A 25,168-nucleotide genomic window follows, 5' to 3' on the forward strand; every position below is an offset into this window, starting at 1 on the left:
ACACTCATCATGAGTATCAAGAGTATTCTGAATGAAACACACAAACTGTCACATTCTAAGTCGTGAGTATTTAATTATTCAGCAAGTTAAAGGAATACAGTGCATTTTGAGGCTACTTTCACTCCATTCTCAGAAGTAACAAGGAGACCACACAGAAAGTGCTGAAAGCCTGGGGTATGGTGGCTGTTTATCCAGCAATGATGAAGATATTATTAGCATTATCATTATCACTATTGTTATTATTCTAATTTTGCTTTATTCACCTAAAAGCCCCATAAACACACACGCATACAGTTTGAGTATCCATTTATGGCACAACATTTTCTGTATCAGCGTTCCTATTTACGCAAGGATTGTTTCAGATTCTCGCATAATCTTGACACCGAATTGCAGTGACATCTCCTGCGCTGCGCTGCCTTCCCCTGCTTTAATCACTCACGCCGTTTACATCGCATTTCCAACCTCCGAAAGGATACGACGATGCACTTTTAACGGAGCTATACACAACCCGTTCCGCGGCGCGCAGCACCAGCCCCAGGAAGGGAAGGTGCGGAGGGCAGAGTTAGCGGCAGGGGCCCAGCAGTGGCTCCGGAGGGGCCGCGGAGCGCAGCCGCGGGGTTCGCGCTGCCCCGGCCCCTGTCCCGCGGCGGCCGCCGGACATGCCCGACGCAGCGCCCTGCGCTCCGCGCTCGCCTGCGAGGAGCGGTAAGTTTTTGCGCGGCTCCGTTGTTTCACTCGTTGAAGGAGCAAGGGTGTGTTTGGGAAAGGGAAAACGGAGGGGTGGGGGCATCCCCGGGAAAAGCACTCCTGGCCCGCGGGGTGAGACCTGACAAAAGACATTTAGAAAGTACCTCTGTCCCTCGTGTTGGTTTGTTGGGTTTTTTTAACTCCTTTGTTGTTTCTCCCTCTCCTATTTAAATTGTCCCATTGTTAGCAGATAACCCTCGCTTCAGGTTACACCCAACGGGGAAGGGGGAAGCAACCGCCCCTTCCCCTCCACCCCAATGAGATCTATATTGCCATCAACCTGTTCTTTGTGGAAAATTGGAGACGCGGGACGGGAAAACCAAATAAAACAAAGGGAGGGGAGCCCAAGTGATGTCAACCCTGAGAAACTTGACTGTTGGGAGAGGGCTGCCTCGGGGCACCATCCCGCATCTCCTGCAGAAGTTTCCCTTTCGCTGGCAGCTGCCCAGATGCGCGCCCGCCTCTGCCACTGGCGGGAACGGCACGGGGGGTGCAGCAACAGGACCGGGACCCGTCCGGGACGCTCCTCGCTCCCTACCCCGGCAGCTGCGGCGCTGGGAGAGCAAACGGAGCCCCGGAGGCCGGACGCCCGGTTCCCTGGAAGAACAAGCAGCTGCCTTCAGGCGCGCGGGATAAACCCGGCCGCCGGCCAACCCGAGTACCGGCCGATCCCAGCGCACCGCTCCGCGCTCCCCTCTCAGCCCCTCCGAGCTGCCGCTGCCGCCGCCGCCCCGCGCGCAGCCGGCGGCTACCCGGCTCCAGCGGCAACTCGACACCGCCGCCCGCTCATTGGGCGGCCCCGCCGGCCCCGCCCCGCCGGCCGCGGCGACTCAGGCGACGGCCCGGCCCGCCAGGCGCCAGCGCTGGCTGCTGGCTGGCCGAGGGCGGCTGTCAGTCAGGTTGAGAGACGGGCCGCCCAGCCGCCGCGATCCCGCCCCCTCGCCCTAATTGATATTATCGGAGCGCGGCGCGGGCGGCTGGGCTGCAGTCGGGGCTGGCGAGCGGCCGGCCGAGTGCGGGAGTCGGGCAGCGGCGTGGAGGAGGAGGCGGAGGAGGAGAAGAGAAGGAGGAGGAGAAAAAGAAAGGCACAGCCGGGAGGGAGGGATCGCCGAGTCAGAGACTAGCAGAGCAAATTCTCCACCGTCCTCTAACACCCACCAAGCGGCGGCAGCGGCAGTGTCTAGAAATATATAGCTAGAAAAATAAAATCAGCCCGCTCCTGCACCATGGTTTTCCAAAGTAGGCTCCCTTCTTGGATTATTTTGTGCTCCGTCTGGCTGTTCCGCTTTGCACACACGGGGGAGGCACAGGCTGCAAAAGAAGGTAAGATGATGCGGAAAACAAAAAAGTTTGGGCTTATTTATTGCTTTTACACGCGAAGTCAGTGTGGCGGCTTCGCGGAGGACCTGCCTAACCCTGCAAGCTGCTTGTCAGTCCTCTCTCCAGTAACCCCCTTAAAAAAAAAAAGGACATTTTTCTTTTTGCAGTTGAAGTGGGAGGGAGGTAAGAGCAAGGTATGAACTGGGGGTGTGCGTGTGTATGGGTGAGAGACCGGGACGACTGCCTTTGCTCTCAGGAATGAGGTTTGTGAGGCATTTGCACGTGATGAAAAGGCATGGGGCTGGGGAGACAGCCCCCGGCCCGAGTGTCCGTGCAGGGGAACCTCACTCTCCTGTGGCTGTCCTAGTCCTCCCGACGAGGTGCGGAGAAGACGGGTTCCCTCACTGTTCTCCGAGCGGGGGCCGCAGGGGCTGGAGGCTCGGGACGTTTCGAGGGAGGAACGACGCGGGGCTGAGGCTGCGGGGCACTACCCACCAGGGGCCTGCAGCGCTCCGGCCCCGCGGGGCTGTGCACGGACTGTGGGAAGGAGCATCGGGGTGCAGTTTTGCACCTCCCGGCCACGAAGGCTGGGCATGTATTTAGAGGGTACATGCAGCCTGTCGTCGTGTGCCTGCAACGTGTGTTCTCCCCGGCATCGCTGGAGAGGGAGACGTTTAGGAATGGATGTTTTACACCATCTGCGTATCGCAATGGGGCTTCCCGATTCCCATCAATCTAACACCGGTATCTGTGTAAGGCGAACCCCGGACATTTGCTTCCCCCGCGTATAGAGAGAGAAAACAGGCAGTTTTCAATCAGAAACTGATGGAGGTGTGTAAAATCAATTCACAAAGTCCATCTGGGAATGTGTGGATTTTTTTTTTCTCACGCTAAGAAAATCCGAAACGATATAAAGGAGAGCCCTGCTCCCGTTTGACAGGCAAAGGCGAAGGTCCGTCTCCATCTTCGGGGGGTGGGGTGGCGGGGGGGCGACGGGGAATTGAGGAGTCAGGGACTTTTTCGATGTCTCTGCATATATATATATGCATTTGGGGGTTTTCCCCCTTCAGTTGGATACGTCAATATTTTTTGTCAAAGCGTTGGCATGCAGTAAAATACCATTTCGAGCTTGTAACTGGAGCTTTAAAAAAACCCAAAATCCTTCAATTAAAATGTCCTCTGCCCCTGAGAAAAGGCGGCTATGGCGAGGTTGGGGAGGGAAAGGAGCGAGAGAGCCTTTCCTTAGCAGCATCTCGAAAGTTTACTTGGAGAGGCTATAAAGAACGGAGACCCCCCTACACGAAGAGTAGTAAAGTGTGGCCGTGGGGTAGGGGGCGGAGAAGGGCCAGGGAAACAGGCATGGAGGGTGAGGGCTGTCTGCCCCGCTCTTGCCCTGTGAATTGCTCCGTGACTGGGGCTGCGCTGGTGCCTCTCGGCGGTATTCTGCCTCGTGTTTGTGTATGGAATACGTGTATGGATGCTCGTCTGTGGAATAAGTGTATCTGTGGGTACGCATCTACATATAGAAGCGTGTGTGTATGATGTGCGTATGTTTTGGGAAAATCAGCCTAGCTAAAGGAGGGTCAGGAGGGGGCGAGCGGCAGACGGGGATTGATAGCGGTTACCTGCTGCAAACGCAGTTCACTCCCGCGGAAGAAAAAAACGAGGGAGGGGGGGAAAGTAACTTTGCAGCTTGTCCCCCTTCCTCGCCGAAGGGCCAGTGTCAGTAGCAGCCCCGTGTGGTTTCCCACCACTCCCCACTGGGTACGGAGGAGGGATTGAACGGGGGAGTAGAAGGGGGAGATGAGAGGCGGAAAAGTTTTCCTAGTTGCCTTTTTGTAGCTAAATAAATGCGGCGGTGAGATGCTGGAGAGGAGCGGGGCAGGGCCCGCCTGGCTCTCCAAGCGAGAGGGTGACCGCGTTACCTGCACAGCTCTCTGCCACCGCCGCGGCCGGGAGCCCCTCGGGGACAGCGCGGATCCGGGGGTCCTGCGACTACTCTCCCCTTGGGAACGGCGTGAGGGTCCTCTTTTTCCTCCCCATGACTACCAGAGCTGTGTACTCTCCCTTCTGTGGCTGCCGTCGCGGGCGCTCCTTCCCCAAACTGTGGTCTGCCAGCACGGGGAGATGTAGCGGGGGCGATCGCGGTGCTCCTGAGCTGCCCGGCCGCCAAGCTCCGCTCCTCAGCGCGGCAGTGCGTGCGCGGCTGCCCGCGGAGGCGAGAGGCCGCTGCTCCTCGCCTGCGCGGAGCCCCTTCCCCGTGCCCCCGCGCTCCGTCCTCCGGTTTCACGCCTCCTTTCGCTCTCCGCCGCGCCGCGGAGGGGGGGTCCCGAGCCGCCTCTTCCCCCCGCGCCCCCGCGGAAAGACCGCACCCGCCGTTCTGTCGTGTTCCCCGCGCAGGAGGCGGCGGACGGGGGCGCGGAGCACGGCGCCGTCCTTCCGCCTCGCTTGGCAGGGCTGCACAGCCGGGCTGGGAGCAGCGCACCAGCTGCCGGCCTGCAGAGCTCTCCGCCAGGAACTTTAAGTGCACCGTGCACGGAAACGACACGGTGGGGTTTTTTTTTGTTTGGAAGAAGTATTTGCAGAGCAGGGGTTTATGTTTGTTTGTTTGTTTACTTGGTATCTTTTCTTTCTGGTATGTGCCCGCCCGTTGGTACGTGTTGGAAAACTGCTGCCAAATAAAAAAAATGTATTGAATTTCAGCCGTGGGACGTTGTGCTGGTGCTGAAATGGTTAACACTTTCATGGTAGCTTTTTTTTCTTTTTCCAGGACCATTATAAACGTTCTTGTTTTACAAACCACCGCATACACCACCTGCTTTTCTATAGAAAGTGTTGCAGAGTAAAGCCCCTTGAATCCAGGCTTAATGAAATCAGCAGATAATCTTTCTAAAGAGAGACTATCAAACTTCTTTAATGAGTAGTTCTTTCACTTTATCACTGAAATATAGGCCTGGAAGCTACTGTTTTGTGTTCAGCTAACATTCTGTATATTATGATATGAACCTTTAAATAACTTTTTTAGTCATCTCATCTTTCTAGTAATTCACTGAAATTTCATATTAACTTCCACTAGGAGAAAGGGCCAAAGCCAGAAAAATAACCATTTCAAAAGACCTGACAGAAGTTGCGCTAAGTTACAGCCTTAAATCTTGCATTGTAATATCAGCATTTAAATCCTGTGTGCAAAGCCATAAATAGCTTTATAGCTAAAGATGTACTGAATAGATTTAATTTGGAATTGTTACTTTTTATGTAATCAAATAGAAGTAAAATGTGCAGCTTTAAAGAACAAATCTTCAAAGGGTACCAGACCTAGAGACATGATTGATCATTCTCCAGCTATAGTTGTTTGAAAGATGGCATTACAGCAAATTATTTAACTTTTTTGTTTTGGACATAGTAGATTAACCTATATATGATTTGAAAGTCTTACAGAAACTCGTAATGATAATAGAAGAAAGAAGCTTATAGATGTAATTGTAATATAAGACATACATAGCAATGTAAGCTTGGAGGTAATAGAACATCAGTAATATAACCTCCACTATGTACTGTAAAATATGTAAGAGTTGGTTTATTAGGCTGTGATTCACCACTCTCAGAGATGGGGTTACATTTAGCTGAAAATAATTGCAGTGCTAGTAGAACTGATGTCTTTTTGTATTGAAGTGTCACTGAGATATAATGACACGAAGATTTTAGCAAGCCATTACCATAAAGTGAATTAGTCTGATTTTTGTATATGTAGTATTTGGTGTATGCAAAGTGTCAGGTAATTGCAGAGGCTTCTATTTTCTGTGTTCCCGGTTGTCATGCATTTATAGAATACTGCTTTATCACCAGAGGGACATGTATTTTTGTCTTCTAAACTCAAAAAGACCATTGCTTTTGTAATGCAACTCCCAGTAGGGTATAGACTAGTCCTCGCTAAATTAGTTTGGAAAAGTCTTAAGTGTGTATTTGTTTGTTTTAAGCTCAGTGTAATAACCAGTATAAGGCAAATGTCCTTCTTGTGACAAAGCAAATGAAGAGACCATGCATCTCAGTGACTGACTGGTAACACTTCAGAGCACTAAGAAAAGCACTACTCTTTGATTTAAGCAATGAAATTCTTAGGATTAATGTGTAACTGCTTAAATGTAGATGGTAGTCACTTAATCTACATACAAGTAAAGGCACAGTTGTGGTTGCAGATATTTTCTTTTTAATAATACAAAGGCAAAAAAAAAAGGTACAAAATTTATGTTCTTTTATCGTATTGTGTTCTTTTTTACATTCACAACTTTTGGGTTTATATTCTCACTTATTAATTTTAATAAATAGTGAATTTTTTTCTTCTCTTTTTAGTAATATTGCTGGACTCTAAAGCACAACAGACAGAGTTGGAATGGATTTCCTCTCCTCCCAATGGGGTAAGTACTCCAAGCAAAAATTAAGTTCCTTTGAGTAGTTATTTTGCCTAAGCCATTGAAAGACTTTAAACTAACTCTCCCTCATATTTCTCTCAGTAGTCGTACCAAGTGTTTATGACTTTCTCATTTTTGGAGTGGAAAGAAGCGTACTTCAGTTTGCAGTGTACAAATATACAAGCTAATTAAAAGGAAGAGTAGCTTTAGAAACTCACCTAAATGTTCTCGGTAGCTTTATGTTTCTTAGTGTAATCCTTTGTGTTGTACCAGAAAGCTCTGTATAGTTATAACACACGATTTTAAATTGCTTTTTCCTTCTTCTTTTAGAAGCAGAGGATTTGCTTCTGTGGGGAAACTTTCTAAAAATATGTTTTTCATTTGCTGTATAATGGGTGATCATAAATTTGTTTATGGTGTTTTCTTTGTAAGTGAGTAGCACAGATTGAAGTGCTCTAAAATAAAAACATTTATACTGCAGATGTGTTTGAAATGACATTCCAAACTTGAAACATTCCCAAGTCTTGAGAAGCTTGGTATCTGGAACTAGGCATGAGTTATGTGGTTAAGGCCACCTCAAGCTTGCTTACAAATTAATCTCATGGTACTCGATGAAATGTACCATTGTAAAGCACATCATTATTAAAAAAAGGCAGATGTTTAGAAACATCGATGTTATTGTCTTATTCTCAGATATAAAGTTGAGAAATACTGCTTTCAGTCTGAGTTAAAAGTGGTATAAACCCCATTCTTCCTCAAGCCTTGAGGAAGAACATTTTCAGAACGATATAATGGATATATTGCCCTACCTTATCTCAGCCCTACCTTAACTTAGCCTGACAAATCATAAGTTATATGGACAGTTCATACTCACGGAAACAGTCTTGCTGAATCCATTGCGACTCTTTGCATGAACAAGGACTTTGGGGATCAGGCCTTTAATCTTCAGCGCATTAAGAAATCTGGAGCCAGAGGAGCATGAAGTGTGAGTGGGGATATAAGAGTGTAACAAATCCTTTAAACAAGAAGAATGAAAATCTGAAAAGTGTCTTTCTTTAAAAGCAAGATCGTAAAATCAATACAAGCATAAACTGGAAACGAATCTAAGGACTTCAGAAAGAATGTAATGTGAGCTAGCCGCGTATGATGGTTAATAACCTCGGCATTAGCGCTTTGCACTGATTGAAGCCTTTACCAGAGGTGTTTGAAAGATTAGCTTGGTGGCAATTATATTAGGCTAACCTGTAGGTAATGAAAGACGTGTCAACACATTACACACGTTAGCATACTGAAAGATGTCAGTAAAGTCAAATTCAACAAACAGTAGAAGGCAACTTTCAGAGGTAGAGGCCAATTTCAATCGGGAATTAAAAGGGAATCAAAAAGTAATGGCTGGATTTGTGGGCATGAAAGTGTTCAGAAATAGTTGCCTGTAAAATAACATAAAATATAATTATAATAATGTAGTTCTGAAAACAACTGTTTTTCTAGTTTTAATTACTGAATTTTCTACTTTGGAATAAAGACATTGTGGGAATAAACACAGAAAGTCTTCTTGAGAGAAACTACGGAATCATCACAGTATGGAATATATCAGCCAGACCCTCGTTAAATGCTTCATTCAATTGCAAATGTTACGTCTAATGATGATCTCAAATATTGTTATGTCAACTGAGAAGTTGAAATGCCATTTATTGAAACCCATAGAACAAGAAAAATTCAAATGGAGTTGCATGTCTATCACCATATGTTGCAGCAGGACAAAGAAAAGTCGAATTTTCTTGTTGTAAAAGCTGTCCTGAAATTAATCACTTTAAAAAGACTTAAATGACATATGATGTCAGATGATATAAGTGAAAATATATTCTGAAATACCAATGTATGATTTCTTTTTTACCCCCTCCAGAGGAGCTGGTACACCTTGATGGACTAATTGAAATAATAGCTCTGTGATTACAGAACGGAATCATAAGTCATACTTGCTTAGCTTTTTAGGAGAATCTGTGGCTTTGGGAAAACATGAAAAGATAAGACTGTTTAATACTAGGGATAACGCAAAGTAGGACTTCTCAGAATTTAGGTTTTTGTATTATTCTCTTTGACTGTAGCATAAAAATCTCTCTGGTACTAGCTAGCCTCATGTAGAGGGCTTTTGACTCCAAAATAACTAATTTCTGTTGTATAATGAAAAATGGTGTGTACTTTGGTTTATGGTTTTTTTGTTTTCTTTCTAGTTTATTGTTTTTTTTCATGGCGGGGGGGACACACAGGGATTTATTTTGATGGAGCAGTCCACATCAAAACCCAAGGAGTCAGATTCTGTGGTGCGGCATCTCAGAGTTGATTTCACTTCAAAGATACAATATGTTGTCGCAAAATCTGGCTTGGTGTTTTGAGGTAGGACTGCTTACACAAGATAAAAAAGTATCCAAAACCAATGCTATCTGATGTGAAAGGGAGAATATAAAAATCAGGAAAATTTCAAGCTTGATGCCTTTTTTTGTCATCTTTGTGGTTTGAGTGTTTTTTGGGTTTTTTAAACACACGTCTTTTGTTTGTTTATTTGGTTTGGATTGTTTTGTTTGTTTTTTTGGCAGAGCCAAAAGCCTCAATCCAGGGCGTCTTTTTTAATTTTCCTTGTTTTAACTAGTTCTTATAGAAGGGAGGAAAATTTTTACTCATTCAGAGCTAATAAACCGATTATGCTGATAGACTTTCTTCAGATCTGAGATGAATGCAGTTCCATATGTAGTCAATTCAGTCAGCTCCATGAGCATTTAATAATTTTTTTCAATCATTTAATACCATATGCATATATAACACTATACACACCACATCTATAGCAACTATAGGTCTTTGAAATGAGCTTTGATATTTACAACTTCTGTGCATTTCAGCATGTGCAACTATGATATATTTTGTGGTGGTAACTTCCAGCATCAATTCAAGCCACATCTGCTTCTTCTTGGAGCAGTACACCAACATTAGAATGATCTCATTTGCTGTCAGAGAGGCTTGTGAAGTGCTGTATACTGCATGACTTCTAGTTTGGGAAACCCATGCCTTCCATGCTTGGTTACCAGTGTAAGGAATGTCAGTGGGTGCTCCGTCCTGCAGAGGTGCCGAGTATGCTAGTCCTGCGAAGCACTTAAGCACATGCTCACCATTAAGCTCATAAGTACTGTCATTGATCTTAAGCATGAGCTTAAGTGCATTATTGACACAGGGCCAGAGGGCTAAGTGCCATACAGAGAAATCATAGGTTGCCTATATCATTGGGTGAGGATAACTCGACCCCCTCTGCCTAATTTATTACAGCTACAGTTTCAGCAGGGAATTCGATGTTACAAGGAATGTGAAAAAAGGTGAGAAACAGATACTATTTTGGTTACACATGGGCAGATCAGACTGGGTGCAAATTCCCTTGACACCAAAAGCTTTTAAAGACCATAGGGCTGTTACAGATTTACTAGTCTGCAACACAGTTGGTATCCTAAAGAAGCAGCAAGAACAGAAAACAGGCTTTGAACCAGTGAACTTTCAGTCTTGTGGGTTGTTGTTAATTATGCATATAATCTCATGGTTTATTTGAACTTCTAGCTAAATGAAGTTTTAACATGAATGCAGTCACTGAAGAAAATGTGAAATGGGGAGCTCCCGCTTACCTTCTTTGGTTTGTAACTAGAACAGAGGATGGACTGAAAAAAAAACAGGACACCCAAAATGTTTCCTTGCTTACAGATTTTTAATTCTGTCTGTTTTCTCTTGTCCCTCTCTTTCTATGCCATTTTTATCATGTAGGAGTGAAAAATCACCTAACTCACGAGTTTCAAGACCTGGTCTCATGTTTTCTGTGTAACTCAAAGTTCTGTTGGAAGTTTTATGTACACAAGCTTTATGTACTGTAATGCCAGGCAATTTCAGTTTCTGAGACTTCACTGATTTTAGGTTTCTTTGTTAGTAAAGCTGCCTCCCTCCTTTTGGTCTTTGCTTACCAAAAACTGTCACGACTTTAATGAATTGTGGGAGAGCTCAGTGTGTAATCAGAACTTGGTATGCTGAACAGCTTTCTCTGAAGCTTCCCCTTTACAATCATGCCCGTGATATAACAATGATTTTTAGAAGTGGGAAGGACATGGAAGGAGAGAGCCTGCATCTGTATTAATATGTATTTTCTTCATTTGAGTGCTTGAGAGTATTTTAACAATAACCTACTTTTTATGAAGACACACTGTTAAAAAGGAGGGAGACTGGAGTTGTTTGAAGCCTTTTAAAATATACAGTAGTTACATCTGGTGGTGTACTTGTTTTGTATTACTAACTCTTTGTTATTGTTTTAGTGGGAAGAAATTAGTGGACTGGATGAAAACTACACTCCTATACGAACATACCAGGTATGCCAGGTGATGGAATCAAACCAAAACAACTGGCTTCGGACTAACTGGATTGCAAAAAGCAATGCACAAAGGATTTTTGTAGAACTGAAATTCACTCTGAGGGATTGTAACAGTCTTCCTGGAGTTCTGGGGACTTGTAAAGAAACTTTTAACTTGTATTATTATGAAACAGACTACGACATTGGCAGGAATATCCGAGAAAACCAATATGTAAAAATAGACACTATTGCAGCAGATGAAAGTTTTACCCAGGGTGACCTTGGGGAGAGAAAAATGAAACTTAACACAGAGGTGAGAGAAATTGGACCTTTGTCCAAAAAAGGATTCTATCTTGCATTTCAGGATGTAGGGGCCTGCATTGCTTTGGTCTCTGTCAAAGTCTACTACAAGAAGTGCTGGTCCATCATTGAGAACTTAGCTGTTTTTCCTGACACAGTGACTGGCTCAGAGTTTTCCTCTTTAGTTGAAGTACGAGGAACTTGTGTCAGCAGTGCGGAGGAGGAGGCGGAGAACTCGCCGAAGATGCACTGTAGCGCGGAGGGAGAATGGTTAGTGCCTATTGGAAAATGTATCTGCAAAGCAGGATACCAGCAAAAAGGAGACACATGTGAACGTAAGTAAACATGCAACTTGCTGTAACATGTTCGTTATAGGTTGTGTTCTACTTTTTTTCCCTTTTTTTCTTCTCTCTCAAGACAATTACATCACCAGTCTGCTTTTAGTTTTCGGATCCTCAATTTGTAAACTTCTCACTGACTAAACTAAAGCAGTCAGCCCTTCTGGATATGGAAATCAGTGGCTACATACTGTGTTTTTAAAAGTTAAACAAGAAAAGTTAACTTCAACAATGAAGATTCAGGACTAATGTTTTAAACCGGTAAAGTGATGTGCCTTGTATCTCTCATAATGCTGAGCAAGTTGTATCTATCACAAAACACTGTGTCAATAAACTCAGATATGAGTAGTTGATCTGTTCTTTCACATGATCTGTAACAATTCTAAGAAAACTAAATTGGAGGAAGTAAATTTTGAATGAGGTACTGTTGGCGAGAGGAGAAATACACACACAATAGAAATTGAGTTAGTGGTTTGTGTCAAGTGTATAGAAATTCTCACAGGAGATAGGTCTTTCAAGCAGTGTGAATTTCACAGAATAGGTATGTTTTCCTTTCTACAGCCTCTTCTTGCATAAAATTGACTCTAAAATTCTAGTTTGCCATGGGATCATGGTGATTAGTTTCAAATACTATCAAATAGAGACTATGGAGTTGTATTTTTTAATTCAGGCTGATTTAATGATTCATTTATCTATATTAGAATGATTCTTACCCTTAGCATTACTGTCGCTGGTGCTACATGCATATTTCTGCTTAGCACAAGAAAGGATATTTCATTATCTGTGCTTACAGTACAATCAAGAGAAGAGGCAGTTTGTTTGGAGACAGCCATTTTCATGTACATTGAACACAAGACCTATCATTTTTATCGTAAGGTAACACAAGGAGTTACATATCACCATATTTTTTTCTTGTAAGATAGGCAGATGTTTGTTGCTGTGAAGTGTTGTAAGTTAAAAACTGGAAAAAACCCTCCACAAATCTGTGAAGAGGAAAAATCATAACCAAACCTGGCAACAGTCACTGAGTCTTAGATGTCCATGTGAGGACTTCAAAATCTGTAGAGGATTAGGGACACCTTAAATTGAAGTAACCGAGTCTCCTTATTAGTAACTTGTCCTCAGGAAAAAACATGATTGTGTACTTGACAAGTTTTTATGAGGAAATTTGGTACAAGGTGAAGTGGATGGAGTTGATCCAAGGCCTTTGTAGACTTGCAGAAATCTTTCATTGTTCTGTTGGGAAGGGATGAGTGCTTATACGCTGTGGAGGGTGATCTTGTTAGGAGTAATTGTAATGTGAAAAACTACCCCCACAAAACCATTCAGTAGACTGTATTAAAGCTGTTAAAAATATTAAGCTTGTGTCCCATATAAGCCTGTTTTGAGATTTTTTTTAATGTTTTTTTGGAGTGAATTACTTTTTTGTTTTCTTAGTTAACTTGCTTTTGATTACAGACTTGGTCATGGTTGATGTAATTAATATACTAAGTTATTTGGCTTTCAATAAAGGAAAGTATGCAAAAAAAAAAAAGCAGTATATATATGTTAGGAAGGAGGTGGGGGGCAGGACCCTAGTGAATGGTAGAGGGAGTGTGGGGTGGATAGAAAAGGAATTGGTGTTTGATAACTGGAATTCAAGTAACCTGTTCATTAAAAAGGCTTCTTAATGTCTAACCACGCTTATGTTGAGAAAAGAATTAAATGATAACTTGTACTTGAGCATGGTAACGTGCTCATTTGCAAGAACACTTCCCATTTTTGGCTTACTTCCCAAGCAGTCACTAAGAGAATACGCTACTCTGGAAGCACTCCAGAGGATCATTTTGTGGTATTTTTCCTCTTTTCTTTCAGTGATCCTGTTAAGAGTTTCAAAACAAACTGTGGCTCCATATTGAGACAAGTTAATGTATTTGAGAGAGAAAAGGTGGGAGGCAGGCACTTGCCGAATGTGCAGCCCTTGGCAGCTCTGACTGTGAACGATCTGGGTGACTGAGACGCACAATAGTAATTGCCGCCTGTGATACTTGTTAGCCCTGTCTGTGCTAGAGGATGCTATTAAGTATGATCAGCTACATAGTGACCGATAATACAGCTAGTACATTGATACTGTGTCTGTTTTTTGTGACAGATATTGAGGGAAACTTATCTGAACATTGACACTAATGCAACTGGCTATCTGTTACTGTCAAGCTGTGTAACAGATCAAGCAGAAGCGAGTTGGTGTGTGCTTCCTTAACCCAGGGCTTTTATAGCCTTGTCTGAGGGCTCACTTCTGCAAATACTTTGTACCTGGCATGCTGTGTGACTTCTTTGGGACTACTCATGGCAGAAAGCATTGTGCTCTGTCAGGATGGGCAGAAGTCTGTGATTCCTCTCTCACGCTTGCTAAAGCTTAGCTGAATTAACTTAACACAATAGGAAAGTCTTTTAAAGATACAGAATAATACCTTATCTGACTGCGTTGTAGCAAAGGTAGGAGTAGATGGCCACATTGTAGTTCCAAATAACTCTTCAGCCTGTAACTCAATGGGGATTTTCATTTGTGTTACGCTAGCTTGATTGGCTAGCTGTGATTCAATGCGTTTCTTTTGCATACAGCTTCTCTCCTGTGTGTGAAATTTATTGAGTTCAGATACTAAAACAAATGAGTTTTGATTTATACACAGCTCTGCACTGGATCTGTTGCCATAAGATTTCTTTTTCTTTGTTCATGAATGTAGAGAACTGGTAATGCTAGGAAGAGTAAGGAAGAAAACAATCATGAGTGGTGGAGCACAGAATCTGGGAAATAAGCTCCCATGTGTTCCTTCTTCAGTGCTCAACCTTTTAGGCCAAATTCCTCTTATTTTTTTTTTTTTAGATGTACACTGATTACTTCTCAGTATAGATATACCAAGGAGTCCGTGCCATCTCAGTAATCTATAGTGATAACACACATACATAAGAGCCAAATTCTAGAGATCTCACAATTGTCATTTAAAGCAAAATTTTTAAAGCTGGGTGAAACAAATGTGAGAAAACTAAATGAGCCTCTGCAGGTTGAATTGCATGTTTTTTTGCTTAGGTGCAAAGACATTTTCTCCTCAGGGTTGGTCTTGCGTCTGCTGATGGGCAGCACTAAGCTTAAGTGTGCAGGCTGTATGTCTTAAAGAACTGTCTTGAAAGGTATTTAGCAAAGGTACCAGAAAGGTACTTAGAAATATTCACTTCTTCCAACATCATGTATTGCATCTGTTCCAGAAAAAACACCTCCTCCAACCACAAAAACTCAATAAAATTCTCAGTAACTGTAGTACATTCCCAATAGGTCTAAATTCGATTTTATTTTTACATTTTCTTTTTTTCCACAGTCCAGTCGATATCTTGTGCATGTAAGGAGCACATTGCAGTCAGTGATTGGTATTTGAAGGAGAAAATAATTATTTGAGAACTTCTAGTTTAATGTATTTTCCATCTGTTTCATGTGAGTTGGGGGTGGGGAGGGAGAGAATGAAATGTATTCAATCAGGGCAGTAGAGTGATATTTCAGCAGGTAGAAAGCATCTCAATATGACTGAACTGAGAAATGACAGAGATGATTGGGCACCAAGTTGAAAAATTCAGACTTCTAGGGAAAGCCAAATGAGTGCACTTTACTGTTACAACATTTTCTAATAGCATGCGCATTAACAGTTGCTTTATCAGCCCCCAAATGGGTAGCGGATTATCGCTGTTTGTACATTTTGTCTTGGAGAGGTAGAAAAGGAGCTACAGGCTTTTCCTTCCAAAGTTCGTCATGTGCTGTACACTGTGCCAGACTGCAAGCTGCATCTGTTCCTTCTTTTTTTCTTCTTGGAACAAACTTTTATCTCTTGACTTTGTGAAATAGTACTTGATAACTGTTCCAGAAACTGAATTTGCATCATGATTGGCATATTTGTGGTAAAGTGTGTGTGGCTGTGGTTTTTGTTTGTTTGGGCTCTTTAGTTTTTCAATATTACTCCACTTAGGAGCTGATGTGCAGCAAGTTTGTTAGTAGAGGGCAATGAATTAAAGGGGGCATGGAAAGAAGTTGTCATTAAAAAAAAATGTTACCAAGTTTCTCAAGAGCCCAAGTTGTGCATATTGTGAATTGAATATAGAGTTTAGCCCAAGTGATGTGTCTCAAGAGCAGTGGATGAGCTGCAGCTTAAGTGACCTATGTTGACATTCCTGCATTTTCAACTCAAAAAAGTTTTTTTGCTTTGTGGAGAAAGAGAAGAGTGGTAGAAAACTTTTTTGATGGCATTTATATCATCAAGACTCTAAATGTTTCCTCTTTTGAAGAAGAGTTACCTTTTTTCCATTTGTCTCTGAAATTACTCTAGGGAAGAGCATGTAATTATTCTCAGCAAATTGAACCTGAGCAGAGAATGAGGATATCTCTGAGTCTTCTTATTTTCTCTGAAGCCAGTGGAACTTCAGTGAGACTGTCTACCTCCCCCCCTTTTTATCCCCTAACATATTAAATATTTTTTTCTATCTATTTTTTAAAGAGTGCCCAATATGGTCTGATATCAGGTCCCAGATACAGCTGCATAGAAACTATTACATTAAAAAAAGAAAAAAAACCTAGTAAGTATCTTTCCAAAAGAAAGTGTTAAGAAAAAATATACCAGATACTTTTAAGGTAGAAGTACAACTTTCCAGCTAGATGGTCAAGAATGCTGAAAATATTTCTAATATGAAATACAGAACTGTGATTTCTGATTCCAGCCCCCAGCCCCTTTTGAGTTTTTAGAAAGTTGAGTGTCTTGGCTTTCATTCACTCTGGAGTCTTCTGAACTGCCTTTCTTGCCAGAGAGATGTGGTAGAAAGACATATTTTCTCGCTGTATCTTTCTTTCAAAACAGTCTAGTGTTCATAAAGATAATAGTTTTCACAAATTTGTCAGTCTCCCTAAGTCATTTGGATTTCTTTGACTTACTTTGTTCATATTCTTCACCTTTTTAGATATGTCAACAGAGAGAAGAGAAAGGAGAGCATCTATGTCTACTGTTAAACCCTTTTGAAAAGTGGTTTCCAAATTAAAACATTAAAACAAATGGCAAGTGTTCTCAGTGATCAGGGCTAGCTGTCACCTAAGAAACTAGTGCCTTCATGCTTCCTAGCATTTGTTTCAAGTGTCTTCTGGATTGTCTTTCATCACTAAGACAATTTTTTTTTTTTTGGTAGGGTTCTTTTGCCTGTAGTCTCTGAATTAATCTCTGAATTGATTGCAGTTTTGATAGTTTTGGTGATACAACATGCTCTCTCAAGTGTGACATGAAGCTGTGTGAGAAATAAGGTGATACTAAGTTGAAGTGATCAAGTGGTAGAAGCAGTCGAAACCAACTAGTTCTCTTCCATAATGCCATCAGTGAGTGATCCCTAAAATGAATTAACTGCAGAGCTACTGACGGGTTCAATCTGCAGTGAACTAGTTGTTTTGTTCCAGAAAAACTGCCAGGAGTGAAATAGCACACGCAGGTGGGCAGTCAGGAGCCTAGGTCCTACAACTGAAATTATGAGACAATGGAGTTGAACGAGAAGCTTTTTCCTCTCTCCGTCTGTTTTTCTCCTCTCCAATGTCCCTTTGTTCCTCTTCCCAGATTCTGTTGTCTCAGGAAATAGTAATTTGTGATTTATTTTGCTAGAAGTTTGCTGAAATTCTGAAATTAAATTTATTGTACACAGATGCGCTACTGTGCATGGATTAGGAAACCAAAACAAAGCGAGCAATGAAATCCAGCAGAATCTTAGTAATTTCTCTTTTAGTTACAGAGGAAGCACTAAAGCTGCCTTTTTACGGGTCTGGGATGCCACTGCTGAATTAGCTACAGTTGCTCAACAGCTGGGCTGTTAACTCCTTAACCATAAAGTCTATCTTCTGTTTGTTCTAAATGAAGCTTTAGTTGGTATTTAGAAATAGAATCTCATCGTGTCAAGTCTGCTGCCCAAAACCATACATCTTGCTTCTGAAACAAACTCTCCTGCCCAGAAATCTTTTGTGAAAGGTGCAATAGGCATGTAATAGGTTTGTTATCATTTTCTAAGTATAAAAGATTTTTCCTAGATGAAAAAGCAGTTGGACTTGCTGGGAAATTCTGGGGTTTGGGATTTTTTGTTTGTTTGTTTGCTCTTTTCCACCTGGGTTTCTGTTAACTTTTGAGAATTAAGCCATTAAAAATAAATTAAAATTTCTGAGTACAAATGAGAGAAGTGACACATAATCCTTGTTAGGGATTCTCAAGTGTACATGTATTCCATTAAATGTGACTGTTAGCTTTTTAGGGAAAAATAAAAACAAACCAAACAAACTCAAACAAAAGAATCCCCAGCCAGAAATGAAAAAAGAGTTAGTTGGTTACAGAGAAACTGAAAGTAGAGATATTTAATGGGAGAACTGATCACAGAAAAGAGAGGAACATGTTAATATTTGAATAATCTACTTTATATATCTGTAAGACATCTATTATACGGATGGTGGAATGCTCTTCAGAGTTATTCAAGCAAACTGCAGTTTAAAGTATAAATCATCCCTTGAAAGCAAGGTGTGAATTTGAGGTTGTTATTCAAGAAGTGGGACAACCATACAGAAAGATCCATGATCGGTACTAAATTGGAAAAAAAATATTCTGTGAGTAAAATATTTACTTAAGTAGATTAGCTTTTGGATTTTGCTGCTCTCAAACTTCCTGTTATTGTGAAAATACCTGCCCACAGACTCCTCAACATTTGAGATATATTAAGGAGTATTAAATATTTAAGAATATGTTTGTGGTTTTACTTGGGAAAGCATGGAGATACATTTTTCTCTTTATGTGGATTTTCACTTAGTATCATGCTTATTACCACTTGAACTACAGAGCAAAAATTAGTTGTTGCTTCTTGACTTCTCAGCGTTGAATTTCAGTGTTTTCCCTCTACAATGCAAGCTCTGTCTGCAATGCTAATTTAGTTATTAAAAGCAAAAAGCTGTACATGGCTTGTTTTCAATTTCAAAAGTGTTAATCCACAAGTAAAATATTTTCAAATGAATATCTGCAAAGACAAATAGATCTTTCAAGGTGTATTCAATACATGTACTTTGTTTACACCGTGATTATGTTCATGTCATTGGTGTCCTGTTTGTCTCACCCTGCCTCTGAAATGCTATAAATATTAATTTTTTAATAAAAACTTAGGGCTGGAACTGAGCTAAGAATACAGTTCCTATGACAGGAAACATGTAGATGTTTTGAACTATAAGCCTTCACTGAAAGGTGAACAGAAAAATAAAGGAAAGAAGAAAAAAAAAGGCAAGTTCACTGTTTAACTTGGCATTACTCAACTTTAATTTCATTAAAGCAATCTTTCTTTACAGGATGATGTAGCTAATTCTTTTATAACCTTGCCTTACTGAGAAAACAGCAGCAACAGCAAATATATTCAAGACATTTTTATGAATAATTCTTACTTAGAAAAGCTTTTATCCCTGTGCACTTCCTAATCTTTCTATTGCCTGTATCTGTCACAGCGAGTTTTCTTGTCACTAATATTAATGAAAAATACATGTTATATGTTAAAGTGAATAGTATCCTAGTTCACAGCTTAAACCTTTTCTGTGGGAATCTCGGATTTCATTTTGTTCTCAGACGTATCAGCAGTATGTTTGGTGTCTCTGCTGAAGCACTGTTCTTATGTATGTCTCCATTAATGGCTGTTTCTGACTTTGTCAAGTCTTTCTAATGAACACAACATGCCAACATGCTGGATAGTGACAATTTGGTATTTAACACTTTTTTCTGTTCTATCTTTTCTCCATTAAGAAAAGGTTTTCTTTTTAAGAAAAATATCTTTTTGAAGCTACATAAATTCTAGGAAGTTTTGCTTAATGGTAAGCTAATTTGTAATTCAGAGTAGCAAAGGCAACCAAGTATAAAACTTGTGTGAGATAAGAATTGGGCTCAATTATCATACTTTGAGAGTCCTGATAGTCCTGATCCTGTCAATGCATATACCTGTATAGTTTTATTTAGCTGGATCGCTTCCCTGCCTATCCTAAGGAGGGCAAAGTTGCATATATCTGTAAGAAGGGTCTTTTACCTGAGGTAAATTGATACTTCTTAATTGTTATGGTTAATATGTGACTCTTGGCAAGACATGGCTCTCCTGCAATAATAATATCAAGCATTTTTTAATAAAAGTTTAATTAACTGTAAGTATTTTCTGACACTTGACACACCTCAAAAATATGTGATTGATGGATAAAAAGGAAATACATGATTAAGAAATATAATCATTGTTATTATTTTACAATGTAGTTAATATACATAAATGTAAATATTATTTCTTGCCACAATTGTGAAATAACTTAGAGGTTTAATTTTGAGAAGCTGATGGAAGTCTATAGTCCTGGCTTGCTGATTGGCTACTGATTTTTTTGGTTTGAACAAAAATAAAGAATTCTGATAGTATGTATTACTTTAAATCAACATACTGTAGAGAGTGTAAAAATGAGGGTCCTATTTTTCAGTAAAAAAGTTATGACTATGTTAAGGAAGTGATGCCAAATGCAGAAAACTATCTGAAGGGCTGTGAGCTGAGGCGTCATCCCTAGAATGAATGACAAGAATCTCGTTAATTCGATGGGAGTAACATCATGTGCTAATATTTTCCTATCGAGGAAAGTGTGAAAGTAGCTGTAAGCACATACATAAGTCTAAAGCTTTTAGATTGATGAAACATATTTAAATGCATGTTTTATTAGATGTGCTTTTCTGATTTGAAGGTATTGTGCTGGTGTAAATGTGTACAAAGAAGCAAACAAACTGAACTAAAAGATTCCACTGATGGTACATTAGATGCATAATCTCTAGAATAATTAGTGGCTATAGTTTGTTACTATTCTGTCCTTGCATTTAGTGACTGTGAAAAATCACCCAGCATAGATGATTGCTGTTCTTTTTTCCAGTAGGCTGAACATAGTAGATTGAACTAGGATGTCCCTTGAAAGTGATATTTGGGCAGGTTGTGGCAGGTGACTTGAGATGATGGCCTTATGTGGCCACACACATGACCTACTGTATGTTCCCTTCATCTTATTGGATACGTCCTCATAATGTGTCTACATTGCAAGTGTCCCCCAGAGTTTGATAGATCTTATTTTTCACATATGACCATGTATATGCTTTTATTCAAGTCTTATGACATAGTGCATGTGTGCATATTTCTCTATAGAAGTCTAACCCCTTATGCAGAGATCAGCAGGATTTCAGAGTTCTCCATCCACTTAGGATGATCAAGGAAAATGTCAGGAGTTTTTTTGAGCTGAAAAGTTAGTACTACCTGTGGCCTCCATCCTTCCAAATCTCTCAGTTTCTTAGTTTACTAGCTAGTCTTCATGTATGGGTGCTAAACACAGTATTATTTGAACTTCCTGAATGTTCCATCATTTTTTACCCTAAACTACTGTATGGATAGATTTTGAGAACAGGTGATACACTTCATTAATGTCTATGTGGTGGCTATTTGAATTAATTCGTTTGTGTCCATAGGGGAAAATAGCTGGCCCTGAGGATCTCACTAAAATCTTGTCAGCCTTGCTTAGCTAACATGACAATGCTTGAAGAATGTTGGCAATTGAGATTCTATAAGTAAACTTTATTGTATTCCTAAAAGTGTCAGCTTGTGTACCAAAGTACTCAGCTCTGTTGATACTGGAAACATTTATATGTTGAAAAGTTTGCCTCTGGAACATGGTCTGAGTGGGCAACATTTGGCTGTGAACGTCTCCTTCTCTAGAGACATTCCAAACCCACCTGGATGAGTTCCTGTGTGAACTACTCTAGATGGTCCTGCTCTGGCAGAGGGGTTGGACTGGATGATCTTTCGAGGTCCCTTCTAGTCCTTGAGATTCTGTGATCTCATGCAACTCAAGTTTTCCAGGGTTAGGTTAACTATTTTTCTTGCTCAGGAGAATTTGGACCTGGATCTTTTGATTCAATTTGCAGTCATTGTTAGAAGGTTTTATTAGCCCATGCTGAAACTTACTCTTCCCATAGTCTAGCAGTTAGAACCATTCATATGGGATGATGGATCTCTTATATTCTGAGCTTACTTTTTTAATATATAGAGCTATATGTATGTATATGACATATGGAGACATATTGATCTTTTTTTCTGGTTTCTTTTAGATGATATAGTTTTATTAGAAATCTTAAAATATCACTTAAGAAAATGTAATTGGAAATAAAAAGATGATATGAAACAGGTTTTATTTTTTTATCTTTAGTATTTCTTTTTTTAATTGCTATGTTGAGATACTTTAGAAATATGATTGGAATTCTATTGAAGAGAGGGTATACTTACTTGATTTCATTGTGTTGGGTCATGCCCATGATACAGTCTCTTGGATGAAATCAAACATTGGTTCTTGGATATCTGATTTCTCATGTTTCAAAATTTCAGCATATTTTTCTGGATCAATTTATTTGCACAGTAAGTAAATTAGGTAACTCTCCATTTTCATTTTTATCCAACTTACTGAAAAGTTCTGTTCCTTACAGGTAGCACTTCAATAAAAATTAACACAAATTATTTTCTTTTTTGAGTATTTTATAATTGTGACATTGTTTTATGCTGATAGTTTAAGGATAATATGTTTATACAGACAAATGGACATCTTTCAAAATGTGAGCAGCTTTATCAAAATTAGAAAAAAAATATAAAGTCCTCTCAAATAATACCTATCACAGAATGGGAGGGGTTGGAAGGGAGCTTTAAGACCATTTAGTTCAACCCCCCTGCCAAAGCAGATCCACCTAGAGCAAGTCACACAGGAACATGTCCAGGTATGTTTTGAAACTTCCAGAGAAGGAGCCTTCATATTCTCCCTGGGCAGCCTGGGCCAGAGCTCCTTCACCTCAATAGTGACATAGTTTTCCTTATGCTTAAATGGAACTTTGTGTTCCAGCTTTTATCCATTACCCCTTGTCCTGTGACTAGATACAATAGAAACCGGCGATGCCCCAACCTCCTGACATCCAATGTTTAGGTAGTTGTAAATATCTAAAAGAAATGGACACAATTTTAACTGTTAGCAAATACCAAGTTTGCATATTGTCACTTAATTATCGCACCTCTGGAAGTCTCAGCCAAATTTAATCTGCAGCCTGCTAGTGGGCACTGTGAAAGTATCATGTGCTTAAAATCATAAGCAGGGCTGGGAATCACGTGTAGATTGGGTAGAATATTCAATTTGTGATCTGTGACTGTCTCTTCTATGCACTTTCACTTATTAGTACTTGCATATCACTTAATTTTGTGATTAAAAAGGGCAATTCTTTGGCTTTACAATGCATATGCTTGTCAGCCTGCTTTAGTTTGTCAGCTGAAATAAGTCTCTATATTGGCCTACTATTAAAAAACTCTTGTCAGTGGAATTGCTAGTGAATAATGCCAGTAAACAGAGGAGAGAAATAACATCTTTTTAAAACATTTTCTCTTTTTCCTACGTGAGTGCAACAGAGGAGGAGACAATGACATGCCTACTTTGATTTTTTTTGTCTTAAAGATTTTCTGTCATCTATAGAGCTGCACGGTCACTGTTTTTTGTTATTACTGTCATAAAAATTGTGTTGCATATTACTGTTTAAAAAATCGTGTGTCCAGGACTAAAAGATTTTAAATTGCATGACACAAGTAGGAGATGAATGTTTTTAGGAAATAAAGCACATGTTGATAGTCCAAATGATGTGCAATTTTTAAATGACAAATTTTATTTCTCTCCTGAATCAAGGACTAAATGAAAATGCAATCCCTGTTCTCACAGAACAAACCTCATTTTTAAAATTCCACCATTTAAAGACGTTTTGTGTATTTAAGCAGTGACAAGGGTATTCATTATTAATTAACATTCAGGAGATAACTGACTGTCAGTTGCCAGTCAACGTGGAGCTTGGAAGAATGTTGACATTGATTGATGGACATGTTCTGGGACTGTGCACAAGCAGGCTGCTCAGGTCATCTGAGCACATGAAAACATTACAGATCAGCTTCACATCCACAAAAAGATCTTTTGCTTGGGCTGCCCTTCTTTCTAAAGGGACGATATCCTTCCATGAATCCCAAATTTTCTTGATCTCTAAGTTAAACCTTAGCTTTCTAGCACCATGATCACCAGTTAAGAAGATTTTAGTTTGGTCTGTCACATACATGTAATGTGGTATCGTGCCACTTCTAGCTGTTAATGCTTGAGGTGCTTAAGTGTTAGGGTTGAAACAGTATTTTTGGTATTACTTTATAAAGTGCTATACATACCTACCTAATGAATATATACTATAGGTAGAAGAAAATTGCCATACCCTAATTTATATTACATTTAAATGCAAAGATGGAAGAAGCTTTTGAATCTTGTAATCTTTACAGTTTCTTCACAAGTGAATTTTAAATGTCTGTGGACACCAGTTGTCTCCATTTCCCTGAATGAGTGTCTGTATATTCAGTGAAATGAAGATGCAGCTTGTGGCACCCTCATATCTCCTTTTAAAAGAGGAGTAAACAAGTGTGTCACATAGAAATTGTACTTGCCCTGGGCTGGGTAGCCTAGGCCTCGTGGCAACAGTGGCACAACTCCTGCTTCTTGTGTTGGGCACCTGATGATACAACAGTGGTAGCAGTTAGCTGAAGAAACACAACATCGTAGCTGATGCATGGTATAGCCCCATATAGAAAGATTATACTTTCCTGTATAAGGTGAACAGCCTGGTCAATGTCAGCATATGTCAAACACCTGGACTTGCCTGGACATGTTCCTATGTGACCTGATCTAGGTGGACTTGCTTCTGCAGGGGAGTTGGACTAGATGATCTCATCCCTTCCAACCCTATCATTCTGTGATTCTATGAAACCTGCTTCACAGGTACTTATTTATCATAATTTTTCTTTATTTTAGTTTTCAGAATATGCTTACAAATATGCTTACATGGTTGGCATTGTTAACTCAAAGAGCTGGAAGACTGTTCATTAAGATCATGGAGAAGGAGAATATCTTCTCCCTGAAGCAGTTTCCTGTGATTATCTGTGGTAGAAGAACTCCTGTGCTGTATTACGTGTCTCTGTGGGTTAAAAACGGGTCTGTTTTGTCTTCTTTAGAATCCCCATAGCTATCTTCTTTGGGAGACACTATAGTTCCACCCAGTCCAGATGGAAGTAGCATGCTGCTGGGGATACCTTGCCAATATCTATCTCTTATAGCGGTTTCTGAAGCATATTGGGGAAATCTGTTGAGAGCTGTCATCATTTCATACTTATATGCCAGTTTTTCTCCTTGTTCCTTCCAAGTACCTGCAACAGGGGCTCTTTAATGCTTCCTTTGGGGCTGGCAGAGGGTGCCAAAGAGGCAGGGCTCCCTACTTTTACCCAATGGAAAAGGTACCACAAACGTTTTTGTTTCAAAACTACTTATTTTCCCTTGGGTAAAATCTTGCTTGCTTTCTTTATTCACACACACACAAAAATTAAAAATAATTAGTCCCTTGAGACTAGTTGTAAGAGGAAGAAAAACAGGAATTGGCCCCCTGTCATAACCATCTGTTATCAACACAAAGAGCAAGGGCCCAGTCTTGCAATCCTTGATAAAAGCAGTTTGTTTAATCAGAGTTACTACAAATATGAAATATGTGTGTTTTCCTCAT

General features: G+C 40.6%; 1 protein-coding gene across 7 annotated transcripts in view; it reads left to right on the forward strand.

The window, feature by feature from the left end:
• Window positions 1-1,970: 1,970 nt before the first annotated feature.
• EPHA7 (EPH receptor A7) overlaps window positions 1,971-25,168 on the forward strand; it is a 165,462-nt gene continuing 142,264 nt past the window's right edge. For 6 of the 7 annotated variants that reach the window (XM_061991081.1, XM_061991086.1, XM_061991082.1 and 3 more), the window contains exons 1-3: window positions 1,974-2,070; window positions 6,418-6,482; window positions 10,817-11,486. In XM_061991081.1, the coding sequence (XP_061847065.1) occupies window positions 1,974-2,070; window positions 6,418-6,482; window positions 10,817-11,486 (832 nt within the window). Of the gene's footprint in view, window positions 2,071-6,417; window positions 6,483-10,816; window positions 11,487-25,168 lie in introns of all 7 variants that reach the window. The other variant, XM_061991087.1, reaches the window with a different exon arrangement.

This window comes from Colius striatus, chromosome 2 (genome assembly GCF_028858725.1).
Source record: "Colius striatus isolate bColStr4 chromosome 2, bColStr4.1.hap1, whole genome shotgun sequence".
Classification (NCBI taxonomy): Eukaryota; Metazoa; Chordata; class Aves; order Coliiformes; family Coliidae; genus Colius; species Colius striatus.